Source organism: Rosa chinensis, chromosome 5 (assembly GCF_002994745.2).
Source record: "Rosa chinensis cultivar Old Blush chromosome 5, RchiOBHm-V2, whole genome shotgun sequence".
Taxonomy (NCBI): Eukaryota; Viridiplantae; Streptophyta; class Magnoliopsida; order Rosales; family Rosaceae; genus Rosa; species Rosa chinensis.
The window spans coordinates 3,489,052-3,510,058 of NC_037092.1; the positions used below are offsets into that span (position 1 = coordinate 3,489,052).

Here is a 21,007-nt window from a genome sequence, read left to right on the forward strand (position 1 = left end):
CGTGCCACGATGACCCATCCAACCAAGTCGCGCCTGCCCGACTATGACACACCACCGTCCACCGCAATCAGACTTGCTTCGCCGCACCCCTCTCCAAGATCGAAAGCTGTTGCCTGATCTCTTAGATCGTCACTGCCGCAAAGTTCCTCAGAGCCGCGCCGCCGCTCCCCATCAGAACCCCGCCGCCACCCAGATCCTTAGAGCCTCGCCGAAGCATGCCATCCTTACACGACGCAAACCCCACCCAGCGATGTCCTTTAGAACTCACCACTGTCACCCATCCGAAGCCCTGAGTTTCAGAACTTCTCTCCAGATCTCCCCGAGCGAATAGAAACTCCCGTCCGGCAGCGGCCCATTAGCGGCGAGGCAAAGCTCACCGAACCTGAGCGCCGCTGGACGAGTGATATTCCGAAAACCTAGACCGAGAGAATTCCGAGTTTTTTGGAGCTCTCTCTTTTAGATTTCCTCGGTTCCCACTAGTTTCCCTTTCAATGTTTAGGAACGTCAGGAAAGTAATCTGAATATGCATTTTACTTTCCTTTCCAATGTTTGGTTTGTGTATGAATAGGAAAGTAAGCAACATCAAATTTCCAATAGTATCCTTAATATAAAAACATAAACACTTCGAGATTCAAAATTTTCTTGGATAAATTGGTAATAATAGTGTTTAAAATAATATTTAAAATAGGCAATTAATGTGCAATTAATGAAGGAAACGTAGAAGGGAAAGTGAATCACATAGGGTGTGGGAGGATCCATTTCCCCCCTATTTTGTTGTTCCTTTCATTGGGCGTGCCAAACACAAGAAATGATCAAGTTTCTATTCCCAAGCTTTCCATTCCGCGAACCAAATGAGGCCTTAAAGCAACTTACCTCCTCCCATAAACAATTTTCTCTTGAGCAACATGACCAACTATTCTAACTCCGTGGTTTTCATCTTGGGTGACATGATCCATATAATAGAGAAATATGAAGCGAGTAAGTTATCTTTTAAAACATGGCTCCATCGGGTTTATTTTCTTTTGTTGAAATTGCTCCATCATGATTTCTCCTCATTCGGATTCTCTTTGAGAGGATTACTCCTTATCTGGATTTCCTTCAAGGGATTACTCCTTACTTAGATTCTCCTTAATGGGATTTCTCCTCACTTAGATTCGCCTTAAGGGGATTACTCATCACCCATATTTGCCTTCAGAGGTTTTCTCTTCACACATATTTACCTTTTAGAAATTACGTCTCACCTAGATTTGTCTTCAGGGAATTTCTCCTCACCCAGATTTCTCCTAAAGAGATTTCGCCTCACTCAAATCTACCTTGGGAAGTTTCACCTCAAAGCATTTTTTCCAAACAGGTCACGCTGCCTCTATTAGGTCATTTCTTGACTAAAAACAGTTTTTAAAATTTTACACCCTTACATAACATCCATATTCCATAATCTTCTCTGTGAATAATTGATGATATCAAATAAATTTTGCAAAATATTGGAAGATAAGATATTTTCCCTCTATGCGTATTTGTGAGAGTTTTGAATTTTGGTGAAATCTTTGACACTAAACCAAATGCTTCCATTTCAAATATCTAATAATAGAGATTTAGATGAATCAATTTTAGAGGAATTCTTTCAATGAAAGTGTAAGACAATGAATTTCCATTTAGGAGACCATGCATTCCAGTTCCATCAAAAGATAAAAAATTAAAACAACACAAAATAAAGCAAAAAGTATTAGACTACATAAAAATGGTATCACCAAGTGCATACTTAATATTTTGTGCATAAAATTTGTAAAAGCATCAATATAGACTTTTGGAGCATCTTCTAAACGAAAAAGACTTCCACATACTACCAACTAGAAAGCCTTTAATATGTACAAGAACCCCTTGAGAATCACCAAAAGGCATTGCATTGCGATGTACCAATTTGTTGTTGCTTACCGTCCTTCAATTATTGTAATGCTAGCTTCATTTTTTGAGGAATTTGTATTTTCATAGTATGGTCCAGGATGATAAACTGAGTTTTGGATAGTGAATACAGGCCTCTTCGGATGTGGACCATCTTTCTCGCTGCTTAGAATTGAAGCTACATCCGTCATGGTTGGTCTATCCGCAGCATTGTCCTGTACACAAAGAAGCCCAACATGCACACATCTCATTACTTCAGATGAGGAATATGAATCACCCAATACTTCATCTACAAACTCCAACGCCCTGCCTTCATTCCACAACTTCCATGCCTGAAAATAATCCAATTAATTGTTGTTAGGATTGGTCAAAACTACAAAGCTTAGACAACAATGACATTGATTAGGATTTAGTATAAACTTACATAGGCAAGGAAGCCTAGTTGTTGGTCATAAAAATAGAAGCTGGTATTCTTCTTGCTGCTTATAATCTCTAATACCAGGACTCCAAAGCTGTAGACATCAGATTTTTCAGAAAATATCCCACCCATGGCATACTCTGGAGACATATAGCCACTGCACAGCAAACACATTAGTATGTATTTGACAAAATTGCTTCTTTTGGTTTCTGGCTTAAAGAACTGATTCTCACCATGTTCCAACAACCTTCTGAGTATTTTCTAGACCTTGTGTTTCTTCAACCATGCATGCCAATCCAAAATCTGAGATTTTTGGATTCAATCTCTCATCTAAGAGAATGTTACTGACTTTTAAATCTCTACGTATCACCTTCACATAGGAATCCTGATGGAGATAAAGAAGCCCTCTAGCAACACCCTGAATAATATTAAAGCGTGAAGCCCAAGCATTGCTCTCTTCGTCAGATCTAATCAAATATTCAATGAACCCAGTTAGTGTAGTAATGTTATTCATATTGCCCATGAGCATAGCAAAGAAACACTGACGATCACTAGACTTCTAGTATAACTAGATTTCTACCCTTCTAAGTGTTAAAAAAAAAAAAGAGTAGTACATAATACATATCTGAATTGAACATATACAAAAAATATTTGATAGTGGTGACCAATAAACTTGCAGGGTGTGACTGGCTTCCTCAATCAAACTCTATAATAATTTTTTGCTTGATAGAACTTTTCAAGCATATTTATATTAAAAGGAATATAGGTAAAGATGAGTAAATTACTGCAGCTAAAATAAAAAGAGTTAATTAGATCTAAGTCCAAAACTCACAGCCCATATTGGATGCAGTCCGGATGAATTTTTTTGTTAATCGCAGTCCTATGACTCAGCTGCCACATTTGATTTATTTCATTTTTTATCTTGCTGACTCAACACCTAAATTTTTCATTCCTAACATACCCTTATTTAATATATTTTGCACAATAAACAGTAAAAGCCAATATATTAATTGTAATTCTAAATTATTGCAATCTTATTAATGTAAAATTAGCAAATTCAATGTGTTGAATTTAATTTATATTATTAGTTTCTTGATTGAATTCAAAAGATGAATCTATATATATTAAGACATAATGTTTCCTTGATCTTGTCTATCACGCATTGTCTTCTTCTTCTTCTTGTTCTTCTTCTTCTTCTTGTTCTTCTTCTTGTTCTTCTTCCTCCTCCTCCTCCTCCTTTTTTCTACCGAATCATCGTTTTTTTCCTCTTCTTGTTCCATGCATATCCTATTTCCAACACATACTTCTTATTTCTTTGCTTATTTCTAGCTATTTCTTTCATATCAGTAACTTTTTTGTGTGGCTTCTCCCTTCTTAGTTCGTTTTTAGGTCTTACTAAGAGGACATCTTCAATTCACAGCTACCTTTATTATAGATTTGGTAAGAAGTTTTTGCTTACCTTTAATATAGAATCGATTATGGTGTTATAGGTAAGATTTGTCCTAGAATTTGATTAGACATTTTATTTCACATTTACATGCCTTATTTATTGGTAAGATTTCACAAGTTTAAAAAAATTTAAGTTTCTCTATATCTCTATATCTAAGGTTCTCTCATTATCGCACATTTTCTCTTTCATACATTTTATCTTTTAATTAGGTATAGGTTCTATATATACATCTTTGTACCTTTTGATTAGATTAGGAATATATTCTATATTTTTTTTCCTGCTTCGTATGTCTAGGTAAATTAAATCTCTACTATACAACTTTAAATAGCTACTATATAGATACAATTGAAGTAATATTGTTTGAATTTTTGTTCTAATGTTTTTCATCCTATAATGTAGGTATATAAGTATTAGACCTACATCTTAGGTATTGAGTTTATATGAATGCATTTAGTCTTCTTTGTCTAAAAATTATTCATTGATGAATTGTAAATTTTGGAATTTGAATTTAAAATTTAAAATTGAGCTAAAATTGTGATCTAATTCACTAATTAGAAATTATTTATCTTATTTGGTTCTTAGGCCTACATCTTAGGTATATTGAGTTTATATGAATGCATTTAGTCTTCTTTGTCTAAAAATTATTCATTGATGAATTGTAAATTTTGGAACTTGAATTTAAAATTTAAAATTGAGCTAAACTTGTGATCTAATTAGTGAATTTGAAATTATTTACCTTATTTGGTTCTAAGGGTAAAATGGACTATTAAAAAAGGCAAATAGACCGCAATTAACAAGAAAATACGTGCGGATTACATCTAATTTTTATATAACAAAAAAGACTTGAATCGAATAACCTCAAATAAAAATTAGTGAAACTAACCATATAGAAAAGTATCCAAGCTTTTGTTTGGCATGAACTCGTAGATCAGTAACTTCTCATTCTCTTTAACACAGCAACCCATCATCCTAACAAGGTTTTTGTGTTGAAGATTAGAGATCAACAACATCTCATTCTTGAACTCTTCAACTCCTTGTCTTGAGCTACTGGATAGTCTTTTTACTGCTATTTCCTTCCCTTCCGGTAGCATCCCCTACACGATGTCCACAAATTAGTCATTATAGATCTTGGACCTTCAAACATGCGATATATGCTTTTCTTAGCAAAGAAAATACCTTATAAACTGGGCCAAAGCCTCCTTGACCGAGTTTGTTTGTTATGTTGAAGTTGTCCGTGGCGATTGATATGCTATCAAAATCATATATCTTTAGCTTCGGGAAATCATGTTGTCCCATATATTCTCGAAGACCATCTCTTTGAATCTTAATCATACTAGTTGTTTCCAAGCGCCATGCTGTTAATCCAACGTGTCCTGATTTTGCAAATAAAACTATCAATCACTGAGTTGGAACAAAACAGGAGGCAACATTTGGATAACAGACGATCAATATCAAATTCTTATAATGAGATGAATTAATTGACACCGTCATCTAGTTCTCTTACGCTTTTGGTTGGCACGCCACCTGTGCAAACTAAAGACTATTGCAATCAAGATACTCATAAATCCAATAGCTGTAAGGCTGGCAATTAACTTTATCGGCTTTTCTTCATCTGAAAAGAAAAAAACAAAATCAACTTACAATACAAACAAAAATTAGTGGTATAAGAGTTGTGCAAGAGCTATTATCATTTACATAGTTCTGAGGGTGCTAGGCGGATGTAAAGATCTTCTCCAAGAGATGGAAACTTCTGCATATCAATAAGGTCTTTGGACCAGACTAAACACCCTATGGTATCAACATATGCATAAGCCAGGCAAGAACAATTACTCAGGCACTGTATCTTGCAGTCCTCGAGCTTGTCTAGAGACACAGAATTCAGATATTCATGAAAATCGGGTACTTTCACTCTTTCCAACTTCAAAAACCCATCTTTTCCTTTTGATGAGACTGAATCATTTGTGTTAGTCTCACAAGACAAATTCGTTCGTCTCACACAACCTCCGCTCCAGTTTCTTTTGCTCCATTCTTCATTTGACTTGGGTATAAACCCTTTCAAACACTTGCAGATTGGAGAGTCAGAAGCTGTGCAAACCCCAAAAGGTCCACAGGCGCCATAATTATCGCATGGGCTTTTCCATGACTCCCAGTCAAGATACCAGTTCTTCCCACTTTCTGAAAACATTTTCCTGAGTACTCCTTCTGAAGATATGTCTATATATATAAAAATTTTGTCACCTGGAATTTTGTTAAAACTGTAAGAGTTATACCTTGTTCCCGGTGTCACACCAATATACTTTGATTGATCCCAAGGCCCACTTCTCCAGTAGGGAATAGATCCATTAATCCAAATGAATGATTGTGATGGCAACTCTGCTGAATATCCGGCCTTGAATATCCCCGTTGATGGATCATTATCACTTCTCCAAGATGTCAAGAAAATCTGTTTTCCCACCATGCTTGGCAGAAGTGAGTCGCTCGGATTATTGGAACTCTCCCACATATGAGCTCCCATATCATCTTTGACAACAAAGTTTCCATTATCCAAGAGAACTGCAGATGAACAATTGGATATATTGGCGGACCAGACAGAAATCTGTTTCCCATCTACAAGCTCCAGACTCCCGCTGCTGCCAATTCTCAAACTAACGAAGGTGTCTCTAGCCGCAAGAGGATTATCTCTGTTAGCCACCCACACATATTTACGGGGATATATACTTTTGTGCCACAAGCCCACATACTTATTGGCAGAACTATTAGGATTGAAGAAGCCCAGTTCAAATCTTAGGCCAGGAGAGACTAGAGTTTGTCCCTCTGCTAATGGGCGTGAAGGAGTTATGTTATATACTTCAGCGCCATACTGTGAAGGAAGCAAACTGAAGATGAATAAGAAAAACAAAGTAACACCACCCAGTTGCATCCCTACCCCAATATGTTTTGCAGAAGAACAATGTCAAATATTTTCTTTTTCACAGAACTCAGCGTAGAAATGCTTCAAAAGTCACGGCGGGCAAATTTGACATTATCTAAGATCCTTCTAGGATATCATTTGACAAATCTGACGTAACATTGAAGTGGACAATAAACCTTAATAAGCATGAAGTGGAGAGTTTCCTTCAAACTTAGTGAGCTGCTGTAACATTGTTTTCAGTAACATGCAAACTTAGTGAGCCGCTGTAACATTGTTTTCAAACATGGACACAATTAATATTGAGTAATAGAATTGAACTTTTAAGTGAAGGAAGCAAAGCAGTGTATGATATTTTCATCCTGAGAGGTAAATTCATCAACAAGAAATTCAATGAAAGTAAATGAAACCCAATAAATATCTCCCACGACTTTTCTTCCACCAACCTCTCAACCAACACCAAGAAATCTCAACATTAAAGAATCATCATAACACCCATCATCATCATCATCAAAAATAGCTGGAATACATTAGAACTTGATGTGAGAGATTGAAATTTAGCAATGTTCAGAAATCTACTGAAGAAACAATTCAGTATCTAAAAGGAGTCAAGGGAAGTGAGAGAAAAATGCTTTTGCTTTTAGTCTTTTACCCAACAAGCCGCCATTGACGGCTTCTTCGATCTTCTTCAATTTTTAGTCACTGCACCAGAATGTAAAGTTTCTTCACTTTCTTGTTTCTGTGAAATGGAAATTTTTACTTTTTTTGGTGGGGAGGTGGGTAACCATAATTGACCCAATTTTAATCTATAATAATTGACATCCACAATTAAAATCTGATATTTACCTGAGAGAGTTATTTTCATACGGCAGCACCAAAAACAAAAAAACAAACAACAAAAAGACAAGTAAAGAATTAGAGTGCGTGTTTTTGGTGGGGTGGTAAGACAATAATTTTTCATTTGAGAGAAGTGGTGTGTTTGAACCTCATTAAAGCTAGAGAGGGGTCCTTTTGCCTGGCGTAAGAGAATTGACCGAAGTCCAACAGTGTTAAGACGAGTCTGTTGATGACTTTCTCCATGGTCCATATTGTCACGCCCCTGATTTTACACACATGAAAATCGATATATATAACCCCATAATTATATATGCGTGAACGTCCAGTCATCAATACAAAATACCTGGAATCTTTTTCCCTTTAACTTACACAGATATTGATGCCCTGAACCCTCAAAGTTAATATAAACTCGCTCCATAGAGTTATATATTACAATGCTTACGAAATAGATTGTCAACAACAAAATAAAACGTAAATGCAGCTCAGAGTAACTATACAACGGAAGTCCTTAATCAACGGTAAAGTTACAAAAATGGCATCCTACCGTAAAGCCGCAAAGGCGCTACCTCCGCTTCAGCCCTGATTATCCTAACCTGCAGGATTAACCCCTACACCGTTTGAATAGTGTACCGGGTTGCCACACAACAAACCCGGTAAGCTTTTGCAAGCCCGTATGAGTAACTCAAACCACACACAACTCACGCCAAAAATAAGGAAAACAACTCACGCTTTAATTCCTTAAAACACGAAATAAAGGAGAATAACTCACACTTTAATTTCCTTTCAAATCGAAATAAAAGAAAGCAACTCACACCTTGTTTCCTTTTAAAACGAAACATAGAAAACAACTCACACTTGATTTCTATCAATAAAACATAGAAAGCAACTCACACCTTGATTTCTATCAATAAAACATAGAAAACAACTCACACCTTGAATTCTATCAATAAAACATAGAAAGCAACTCACACCTTGATTTCTATCAATAAAACATAGAAAACAACTCACACCTTGAATTCTATCAATAAAACATAGAAAACAACTCACACCTTGAATTCTATCAGTTGTACCATAAGCGTACCATAGAAAGCAACTCACACCTTGATTTCTATCAAATCGTTAATAAGGAAAATCAACTTGCACCTTGTCCCCTTAAAAACCATTAATAAGGAAGCAACTCACACCTTGTTCCCTAAAAATACGTAATGTCATGAGTTGTAAATAACCAATTCCCGTTACCCCATGAATTACCTATATGGCAGACAGATTAGAGCTCTAACTGAAAAACGTAACCACTCGTCCGGCCAAAGACGTGGTCACCTGGTATTCTGCCCAAGGTCTCAGACCTTCGATCCTCGGGCCGCAATGTCCCTTGGAGCAAAACATTAAAGGAGTCGCATTGGACCCAAAATGTTACACAAATCACAACGCTTTTGAAAACAATCGAAATCAACATTTCCATAATTATTGTTTTCCGAAAAAGCCATAACACAAAACAATAAAAAGCATCAATTCATGCCTATTGTTTTCATACCCAAATCTCAACACTTTTCTCAAATCTCAACGCTTTTCAAAACAAATCGAAATCAATCATTTCCACAAATCATTTGTTTTCCAAAAGCCGCACCCCAAAACAATAAAAAGCATCATTTCATATCATTTCATGCATATTGTTTTCACAAATCCACAAACCACCCAAAACATATATATTTCACGTAAACATATATCTACTAATACATGAATACGTATGTATATATATACATCCCATAATATATATATACACACACGTAATCATCTACTCTAAAGTGCCACTAATACCATCTATAGTTTGTAGTTAACTAAATAACTCTCAAAACAATAAGGGTATTCCCGTTCGTGAAATGAACTTCGTGAGATTACTCACCTCAGAATCCCGCTGCGTCTTCTATACAGAACCGAACTAGTACACTATCACCAACAACTCGTCCAATTCACCTTCTAGAAGCACCTATTCACCAATGATCTCCAATCAGTAACGATTCATAACAAATTTTAAGTCCGAAACCCCTGTTTTGAACTAAAATCCCCCAAAGTGGCGCCAATCGAGGCAAAACCACATCCGAGACCTCCCGAAGTCTCTGGAATACGTCCACGATCGATGTGACCAAACCACAAGTCGATCGGACGCTCAAATCCTCACGGATAGAATAATCGATCGGTATGAAATTGCAAAAATCATAACAATTCCATACGAACTCCAAAATTTGCATATTATATATCGAAACGCTCGTATCAACGAGTAGAACATATATAATACCAAAAACAGTTCCTTAAGTGGCCGGAACACCGCCGGAACGCCACCACAGACGGTGGTGCACCGCCACCGGCCAAAAACTCATTATTTCACAAAACTCCCAACATCAAAAAGCTTCATCTAAGCATGCTTGTGAATTCTCATAACTGGATCGAAGTCAGAAAACAAGCCTAAGGGATCGAAAACTACCTCACAAGCCGTGAACAGTGATCCAATCCGAGTTGATCGAAGTTTCACGTGAATCGATCCAAACAACCACCAAGGATCGATCGGCGAGCTTGTTCTGAACTCAACCCAAGAAAATCGAAGCCGTGCCGACGTCGGAACTGTGTTTTCCGGTCGGGTCCGATTTCTCCAGTCTGCACCGCCTTGAACTGCCATCGAGACGGAGAATCGCCGTAAGAGAACACCAGAGGGACGACCAGACGGAGGAGACGACCCTGCTGGCCAAGTTTCAAGGCCGGAGACCGCCGCAGTTGGCCGGAAAAGTCGGGTCGGATCGGCCGGGTTCGGGTCGGGTCAGGCGGTTTTCTTCGATACTGAGGGAGCGGACGAGAGAGAAGAGAGAGAGAAAAAAAAAGCTTCCGGAAAAGGAAATGAGGAAATGAAAATATATTTCTGATTTTTCCTATATATACTAAAATGGAAACTTTTTCCAATAGCCATAACTTCCTCATACGAACTCCGATTCTCGCGTTCCACATGTCCACGAACTCGTATCGACGCGCTCTACAACTTTCGTGAAGGAAGTTTTCGGAGAATCCCAACGAATAAAAAGTCAACCTTTGGCAACCCCCCTAAAACCATATTCTTCAATTAATTATTCGCCCGAAACACTTCCGCTCCATCCACGAGCCACGAAACCGTCCAATAGTTATAAAATTAATTCTGGAAAAATCCTCAGAAAATAATTATGAATTTCCGGGGCATCACATTCTACCCCCCTTAAAGAAATTTCGTCCCGAAATTTACACGCACCAATCCCACAAGTACGCATAAACCAAGCTCAAATCCAATTTTCATTCTCAGCAAGAATTCCTTCATTTCAAAGTACAACTTCCTCGATCAATAGTGGATATAGGTACCTCACCTAGTATCACAACAATAGGAATCGTTACCACACCGCTTGGTGGTAACCCAATAATTTCATGAATTCCCGTCCTCGTACCCTACCCACTAAAACTCTTGTGATTGCAACACTACACACAGATCACACAAAAGTCCAGAATCCTGTTATCACAACAGTATCTGCACCACTCAACGATGATGTAACCCTTACGTTACAAGAATTGAAAATGAAACCGTCAATTCAATTCAATTCGACCAAGGCCTATGCATCACAACATGCCACACTCAAAAGTCTAGCTATAGACAACAGACAAAACTCAACACAACACAACACATTATTCTAGCACACAAGCAGAATTAGATAAGGTACTTTCTTATCCGCACACACATCAGCTTGAGGAAACCATGCAACCATGATTCCATCTAGCACTCCATAACCTTTCCATCTAAAGGAAAACATAAATCACCGCTGTGACAATGTTCTATTTGCTAACTTAACCATCAAGAAGAAAATCAAGTCTCATCTAGACAATAAAGGAAGAATACTCTCGGAATTCTCCTATAATTACATACTTATGAGTCTCCAGCAACCTCGACCGTTACTCCCATAAACTATCCTGGCAGACAGACAAGAACTCTGACTGACATCGTAACCACTCGTCCGGCCAAGGACGTGATTACCTATTTCCTGCCTTGATCACCGTCTGCGATCAGTCACCGTCTATGACTCAATATATCACCATCTGGGATCAGTCACCATCTGTGATTCAATATATCACCATCTGTGATCAGTCACCTTCTATGACTCAATATATATCACCATCTGTGATCAGTCACCTTCTGTGACTCAATATATCACCATCTGTGATCAGTCACCATCTGTGACTCAATATATCACCATCTGTGATCAGTCACCGCCTGTGACTCAATATCGATCACCATCTGTGATCAGTCACCGTCTGTGACTCAATATCGATCACCATCTGTGATCAGTCACCATCTGTGACTCAATATCGATCACCATCTGTGATCAGTCACCATCTGTGACTCAATATATCACCATCTGTGATCAGTCACCATCTGTGACTCAATATCGATCACCATCTGTGATCAGTCACCATCTGTGACTCAATATATATCACCATCTGTGATCAGTCACCATCTGTGACTCAATATATATCACCATCTGTGATCAGTCACCATCTGTGACGCAATATATCACCATCTGTGATCAGTCACCATCTGTGACTCAATATCGATCACCATCTGGGATCAGTCACCATCTGTGATTCAATATATCACCATCTGTGATCAGTCACCTTCTATGACTCAATATATATCACCATCTGTGATCAGTCACCTTCTGTGACTCAATATATCACCATCTGTGATCAGTCACCATCTGTGACTTAATATATCACCATCTGTGATCAGTCACCGCCTGTGACTCAATATCGATCACCATCTGTGATCAGTCACCGTCTATGACTCAATATCGATCACCATCTGTGATCAGTCACCATCTGTGACTCAATATCGATCACCATCTGTGATCAGTCACCATCTGTGACTCAATATATCACCATCTGTGATCAGTCACCATCTGTGACTCAATATCGATCACCATCTGTGATCAGTCACCATCTGTGACTCAATATATATCACCATCTGTGATCAGTCACCATCTGTGACTCAATATCGATCACCATCTGTGATCAGTCACCATCTGTGACTCAATATATCACCATCTGTGATCAGTCACCATCTATGACGCAATATATCACCATCTGTGATCAGTCACCATCTTTGACTCAATATCGATCACCATCTGTGATCAGTCACCATCTGTGACTCAATATATATCACCATCTGTGATCAGTCACCATCTGTGACTCAATATATATCACCATCTGTGATCAGTCACCATCTGTGACTCAATATATATCACCATCTGTGATCAGTCACCATCTGTGACTCAATATATCACCATCTGTGATCAGTCACCATCGGTGACGCAATATATCACCATCTGTGATCAGTCACCATCTGTGACTCAATATATCACCATCTGTGATCAGTCACCATCTGTGACGCAATATATCACCATCTGTGATCAGTCACCATCTGTGACTCAATATCGATCACCATCTGTGATCAGTCACCATAACTTAGACACGATATACACATAGCTCACACTTACGGTCATCAATTCCCTAATCTTCCATATCGTGCCTACATAAGTCAACTGGTGACTACATCCTCATGCTTAGATTCTCAACTAGCGTTCAATTACACAAATTAAACCAACAATCAATCAAATCAACCACACACTACGTCAGAAGATACAATTCTATCCCCTACGTAAACAAGAGTTAAATCTAAAGGTCCTCATTCCTCCAAAGACTATAACTCCTAGAAGCTACCTTAAGCTCCTACAACTCATTCACTGAGCTAACACTACCCTGAAGACTCACATTCCAACACTCATTGCATACCCAATGACTATATCAATACCGAAGAGCATCAGATGGGGATCCGCTGCAGACGGGCCATCACTCGAGGAGTATTGATTGTCACCAAATATGCACCTTACGCTCTGATACCAAACTGTCACGCCCCTGATTTTACACACATGAAAATCGATATATATAACCCCATAATTATATATGCGTGAACGTCCAGTCATCAATACAAAATACCTGGAATCTTTTTCCCTTTAACTTACACAGATATTGATGCCCTGAACCCTCAAAGTTAATATAAACTCGCTCCATAGAGTTATATATTACAATGCTTACGAAATAGATTGTCAACAACAAAATAAAACGTAAATGCAGCTCAGAGTAACTATACAACGGAAGTCCTTAATCAACGGTAAAGTTACAAAAATGGCATCCTACCGTAAAGCCGCAAAGGCGCTACCTCCGCTTCAGCCCCGATTATCCTAACCTGCAGGATTAACCCCTACACCGTTTGAATAGTGTACCGGGTTGCCACACAACAAACCCGGTAAGCTTTTGCAAGCCCGTATGAGTAACTCAAACCACACACAACTCACGCCAAAAATAAGGAAAACAACTCACGCTTTAATTCCTTAAAACACGAAATAAAGGAGAATAACTCACACTTTAATTTCCTTTCAAATCGAAATAAAAGAAAGCAACTCACACCTTGTTTCCTTTTAAAACGAAACATAGAAAACAACTCACACTTGATTTCTATCAATAAAACATAGAAAGCAACTCACACCTTGATTTCTATCAATAAAACATAGAAAACAACTCACACCTTGAATTCTATCAATAAAACATAGAAAGCAACTCACACCTTGATTTCTATCAATAAAACATAGAAAACAACTCACACCTTGAATTCTATCAATAAAACATAGAAAACAACTCACACCTTGAATTCTATCAGTTGTACCATAAGCGTACCATAGAAAGCAACTCACACCTTGATTTCTATCAAATCGTTAATAAGGAAAATCAACTTGCACCTTGTCCCCTTAAAAACCATTAATAAGGAAGCAACTCACACCTTGTTCCCTAAAAATACGTAATGTCATGAGTTGTAAATAACCAATTCCCGTTACCCCATGAATTACCTATATGGCAGACAGATTAGAGCTCTAACTGAAAAACGTAACCACTCGTCCGGCCAAAGACGTGGTCACCTGGTATTCTGCCCAAGGTCTCAGACCTTCGATCCTCGGGCCGCAATGTCCCTTGGAGCAAAACATTAAAGGAGTCGCATTGGACCCAAAATGTTACACAAATCACAACGCTTTTGAAAACAATCGAAATCAACATTTCCATAATTATTGTTTTCCGAAAAAGCCATAACACAAAACAATAAAAAGCATCAATTCATGCCTATTGTTTTCATACCCAAATCTCAACACTTTTCTCAAATCTCAACGCTTTTCAAAACAAATCGAAATCAATCATTTCCACAAATCATTTGTTTTCCAAAAGCCGCACCCCAAAACAATAAAAAGCATCATTTCATATCATTTCATGCATATTGTTTTCACAAATCCACAAACCACCCAAAACATATATATTTCACGTAAACATATATCTACTAATACATGAATACGTATGTATATATATACATCCCATAATATATATATACACACACGTAATCATCTACTCTAAAGTGCCACTAATACCATCTATAGTTTGTAGTTAACTAAATAACTCTCAAAACAATAAGGGTATTCCCGTTCGTGAAATGAACTTCGTGAGATTACTCACCTCAGAATCCCGCTGCGTCTTCTATACAGAACCGAACTAGTACACTATCACCAACAACTCGTCCAATTCACCTTCTAGAAGCACCTATTCACCAATGATCTCCAATCAGTAACGATTCATAACAAATTTTAAGTCCGAAACCCCTGTTTTGAACTAAAATCCCCCAAAGTGGCTCCAATCGAGGCAAAACCACATCCGAGACCTCCCGAAGTCTCTGGAATACGTCCACGATCGATGTGACCAAACCACAAGTCGATCGGACGCTCAAATCCTCACGGATAGAATAATCGATCGGTATGAAATTGCAAAAATCATAACAATTCCATACGAACTCCAAAATTTGCATATTATATATCGAAACGCTCGTATCAACGAGTAGAACATATATAATACCAAAAACAGTTCCTTAAGTGGCCGGAACACCGCCGGAACGCCACCACAGACGGTGGTGCACCGCCACCGGCCAAAAACTCATTATTTCACAAAACTCCCAACATCAAAAAGCTTCATCTAAGCATGCTTGTGAATTCTCATAACTGGATCGAAGTCAGAAAACAAGCCTAAGGGATCGAAAACTACCTCACAAGCCGTGAACAGTGATCCAATCCGAGTTGATCGAAGTTTCACGTGAATCGATCCAAACAACCACCAAGGATCGATCGGCGAGCTTGTTCTGAACTCAACCCAAGAAAATCGAAGCCGTGCCGACGTCGGAACTGTGTTTTCCGGTCGGGTCCGATTTCTCCAGTCTGCACCGCCTTGAACTGCCACCGAGACGGAGAATCGCCGTAAGAGAACACCAGAGGGACGACCAGACGGAGGAGACGACCCTGCTGGCCAAGTTTCAAGGCCGGAGACCGCCGCAGTTGGCCGGAAAAGTCGGGTCGGATCGGCCGGGTTCGGGTCGGGTCAGGCGGTTTTCTTCGATACTGAGGGAGCGGACGAGAGAGAAGAGAGAGAGAAAAAAAAAGCTTCCGGAAAAGGAAATGAGGAAATGAAAATATATTTCTGATTTTTCCTATATATACTAAAATGGAAACTTTTTCCAATAGCCATAACTTCCTCATACGAATTCCGATTCTCGCGTTCCACATGTCCACGAACTCGTATCGACGCGCTCTACAACTTTCGTGAAGGAAGTTTTCGGAGAATCCCAACGAATAAAAAGTCAACCTTTGGCAACCCCCCTAAAACCATATTCTTCAATTAATTATTCGCCCGAAACACTTCCGCTCCATCCACGAGCCACGAAACCGTCCAATAGTTATAAAATTAATTCTGGAAAAATCCTCAGAAAATAATTATGAATTTCCGGGGCATCACACATATACCAAGTAAGTTGATAAGATGAGCTCAACCAAACAATGACATAAAAAGGGAAAGACCAAGCTAAAATGGGTCATGATTTATTCAGAAATTGAGATCAATTGGAAAAAGAAACCACAAATTTCCCACTTGTTTTTTGTACGAAACCACAATGGGTAGTTAAAACTAAACATGGGCGAAGACGTGAAGCCATCTCCCTACTGTACTCTAATTTTTGCTCTCCCACGTTTTCACATCTTTTTCTAATTTTTATTTTGCTTTTCTTTTTTGTAGCTTACCATGTTACCTTTTGACCCTGGCATGGGCATTTTCGGGAGTTTAAATTTGGGTGAAGCCTTTAACAACAAACAAAACGCTTCCATTTCTAATAGTAGAGATTTAGATGAATCAATTTTAGAGGAATTCTTCCCACGAAAAGTACAAGACAATCAATTCTGATTTGGGAGATCAGGTGCATACTTAATTTTTGTGTATAAAAATCTGTAAAAGCATCAATATGGAACATCTTCTTAACGAAAATAAACCTTCATATACTACCAAATAGAAAACCTTCAATATGTATAAGAACCCCTTGAGAATGACCAAAAGGCCATTGTGATGTACCAATTTGTTGTCGCTTAACGCCCTTCAATCGTTGTAATGCTAGCTTCATTTCTGGAGGAATTTGTATTTTCATAGGATGATCCAGGATGATAAACTGAGTTTTGGATAGTGAATACAGACCTCTTTGGATGTGGACCATCTTTCTCGCTGCTTAGAATTGAAGCTACATCCGTCATGGTTGGTCTATCCGCAGCAGGAGTATACAAAGAAGCCCAACATGCATGCATGTCATTACTTCTGATGAGGAATATGAATCACTCAATACTTCTTCTACTATATCCAATGCCTTGCCTTCATTCGATAACTTCCATGCCTGAAAATGATCCCATCAATTGTTGTTAGGACTTGTCAAGTCCGCAAAGCTGTAGACAACACTTACATTAAGATTTAGTATAAACTTACATAGGCAAGGAAGCCTAGCTGTTGGTCATAGAAATAGAAGCTGGCATTCTTTTTGCCGCTAATAATATCTAACACCAGGACCCCGAAGCTGTAGACATCAGATTTTTCAGAAAATAGCCCACCCATGGCATACTTTGGAGACATATAGCCACTGCACTATAAACACATTAGTATGTATATGAAAAAATAGTTTCTTTTGGTTTCTGGCTTAAAGAACTGATTCTCACAATGTTCCAACCACCTTTTTGTATTTTCTAGACTTTGTGTTTCTTCAACTATGCATGCCAATCCTCAAAAACCGTGAGCTCCAAAAAAGTCGAAGCGATTCCGAAACCTAAACCTAGGTTTCGTGAGCAGTGCGGCGGCGTCCCTTGGCTCCGATCTGCAACAGGGCGCTCCAGCGTCGTTTTCCAGACAAAAGAGGATGAGACTTCGATCTCGGGTTGAGTTGTGGTCGAGTCCGGTTTGGTTCTCTCGGGCTAAGTTGTGGTCGACGACCGTGGTAGGCTTCAGGCTTGCGGGGGAGGCTCTTCTTGCATCATTGGTTTTCCACTCTTCCAGTCGGAGTGATCGACGCTTCGGGACTAGAGGAGGAGATCGGTCGTGGTTTCGGGACTAGAGGAGGCGTGAGATCGGAGCTTTCCTGCTAGAGATCGGCGTTCGGATCGGCGGTCAGTGCAACAAGTCGCTAGCACAGGCTTTGGTGGGCGGCGAGATGGTTGCCACGGTCCCTTGCCTGGGGAGGCCGCCGGACTGATTTGGAGGTGGCAGGCGGCTTCTTGGAAGGGCCAGATTCAGCGGCTGGGTGTGCGGCGCATAGGGTGTGGGTAGTGGGCCTTGGGCCTCTGCCTTTCTGGGCTGCAGGGATGCAGTCTAGAGAATTGGGTCTATAGCCCAATTCCCCTATTTTCTCATACTTGGGTCTGGTTTGAGCTTTTTGGGGGTGGTCTGTCCTGCTCTTTGTCCTGCATCTGTTCCTAGAATGTTGCTGTGGGTGTGTTGAATGTCGCGACGTACACCAAAAGGGTCTTAGGCGTGAAGATGTTCAGGACATTGGTTCCATTTTTGGGTAGTGTAGGTTAGGGAGTTGTTTTCAATTCTGCATTCTCTTTTTCAGCAGTTCCTTTAGGATTTTAGTTTTCAAGTATGGATTTCTTTTGGATTTAGTACTCTTCGTGAGCTTGCATTGTAATATGAGTGGTGCTTGTACCCTTCATGCTTGACCGAGTGAGGTCGTCATGATTTCGATCAATGGATTAGTCTTCCGTTGCCCTCAAAAAAAAAAAAAAAAACTATGCGTGCCAATCCAAAGTCTGAGATTTTCGGATTCATTTTCTCATCCAGGAGAATGTTACTGACTTTTAAATCTCTATGTATCACCCTCACATAGGAATCATGGTGGAGATAAAGAAGACCTCTAGCAAAACCCTGAATAATATTAAAGCGTGTAGCCCAATTAAGCATTGCTCTCTTCATTCGATCTAATCAAATATTCAATGGACCCAGTTAGAGTAGTAATGTTATTCATATTTCACAAGCATGTAGCAAAGAAACATTGAAGATCACTAGACTTCTAGCCTTAAATATAACTAGATTTCTACACTTTAAGTGTTAAAAGATAGGAGACATTTGTATGAAAAGTAGTGAGTACATAATACAGATCTGAATTGAACATACACAAAAATATTTGACAATGGTAAGCATTAAACTTGCACGGCTTAATGCCTTCCATAGTCAAACTCTATGTTAATTTTTGACTTGGTAAATTCAGTTTATGTGAGTTCATCATAACTCTATGCTAGAACTTTTCAAGAATATATATATTAAAAGGAATATAAGTAAAGATGAGTAAAGTATTGCAGCTAAAATAAAACACTAGTGAAACTAATCAAATAGAAAAGTATCCAAGCTTTTGTTTGGCATGAACTCATAAATCAGTAGCTTCTCATCCTCTTTAACACAGCAACCCATCATCCTAACAAGGTTTTTGTGTTGAAGATTGGAGATCAACAGCATCTCATTCTTGAACTCTTCGACACCTGGTCCTGAGCTACTAGATAGTCTTTTTACTGCTGTTTCCTTCCCTTCTGGTAGCATCCCCTATATGATGCCCACAAATTAGTCATTGCTGCATGTCTATATCCTGAACATGTAGACATGCTATATATGTTTTTCTTAGCAAAGAAAATACCTTATAAACTGGGCCAAAGCCTCTTTGCCTGAGTTTGTTTGTGATGCTGAAGTAGTCTGTGGCGATTAGTATGCTATCAAAATCATATATCTTTAGCTCTGAGAAATCATGCTTTTCTATATATTCTCGAAGACCATCTCTATGAATCTTAATCATACTAGTTGATTCCAAGCGTCGTGTTGTTAATTCAAAGTTTCCTAATTTTGCAAATAAAACTATCAAACACAGAGTTGGAACTAGAAAGGAAGCAACATTCGGGTAACAGACAGTAAATAATAATTTCTTATAATGTGACAAATTAATTGACCCCCTCATCTAATTGTCTTACACTTTTGGTTAGCACGCCACCTGTGCAAACAGAAGATTATAGCAACCAAGATGCTCATAAATCCAATAGTTGGGTGTTAGCTCAGTGGTTAGAGCACCCCCTACCTAAGATCGAGGTCATAGGTTCGAGTCACCATGGGGGTTCGAGTAAAATCCTTTGATCCTCTTTTTTAATGAGCAAAAAAAAAAACTTACAATACATATGAAAATTAGTGGTGTACAAGTTGTGCAAGAGCTATTAACATTTACCTAGTTCTGAGTGTGCTAGGCGAACGTAAAGATCTTCTCCAAAAGCTAGAAACTGCTGCATAAAGCTCTTTTGACCAGACCAAACACCCTACGTTATCAACATAAGCATAAGCCAGGCAAGAACAATTACTCAGGCACCGTGTCTTGCAGTCCTCGAACTTGTCCATAGCCACAGAACCCAAATATTCATGAAAATTGGGTAATTTCAATCTTTCCAACTTCAAAAACTCATCCTTTCCTTTTGATGAGACTGATTCATTTGTGTTGGTCTTACAAGACAAGTTCGTTCGTCTCACACAACCTCGGGTCCGGTTTCTTTTGCTCCATTCCTCATTTGACTTGGGTATAAACCCTTTCAAACACTTGCAGATTGGAGATTCAGAAGCTTTGCAAACCCCAAAAGGTCTACAGGCACCATAATTATCGCATGGGTTGTTCCATGACTTCCACTCAAGATAGCAGTTCTTGCCACTTTCTGAAAACAGAAATCTCAGTATACCTTCAGAAGATATGTCGGCATATGCAAGAACTTTGTCACCAGGAATTTTGTCAAAACTGTAAGATAAATACCTTGTTCCCTGTGGCACATTATCAACAAGAGTCCATGGATTTAGATACTGAGAATTCGACGTGGGTATACCAATAAACCTTGATTTATACCATGGCCCACTTCTCCAGTGGGGAGTAGATCCATTAGTCCAAATATTTTGTGCCAGCAACTCTGCTAAAGTCCAACCAAGAATATCCCTGGTGATGGATCATTTTCACTTTTCCGAG

At 38.9% G+C, this 21,007-nt stretch overlaps 2 protein-coding genes across 3 annotated transcripts; both read right to left on the reverse strand.

Annotated features, from left to right (window-relative positions):
* Positions 1-1,672: 1,672 nt before the first annotated feature.
* Positions 1,673-2,737, reverse strand: LOC121048831 (cysteine-rich receptor-like protein kinase 19). The gene is made up of 3 exons (XM_024343977.2): positions 2,551-2,737; positions 2,324-2,474; positions 1,673-2,231 (listed from the first exon to the last, which is right to left on the reverse strand). The coding sequence occupies exons 1-3, from the start codon at positions 2,601-2,603 to the stop codon at positions 1,929-1,931; spliced, it is 507 nt and encodes a 168-aa protein (XP_024199745.2). The 5' UTR covers positions 2,604-2,737; the 3' UTR covers positions 1,673-1,928.
* LOC112202926 (G-type lectin S-receptor-like serine/threonine-protein kinase At1g61390) lies at positions 2,652-6,752 on the reverse strand. Of its 2 annotated transcripts, none has more exons than XM_040505456.1 (5): positions 5,598-6,752; positions 5,272-5,379; positions 4,944-5,140; positions 4,651-4,861; positions 2,652-2,784 (listed from the first exon to the last, which is right to left on the reverse strand). In XM_040505456.1, exons 1-5 carry the CDS (start codon positions 6,685-6,687, stop codon positions 2,690-2,692), a joined length of 1,701 nt encoding a protein of 566 aa, XP_040361390.1. In that variant the 5' UTR covers positions 6,688-6,752; the 3' UTR covers positions 2,652-2,689. The 2 variants fall into 2 exon arrangements, with proteins under 2 accessions (XP_040361390.1, XP_040361389.1); XM_040505455.1 differs by having other exon boundaries at positions 5,463-6,752.
* Between the last annotated feature and the right edge of the window lie 14,255 nt (positions 6,753-21,007).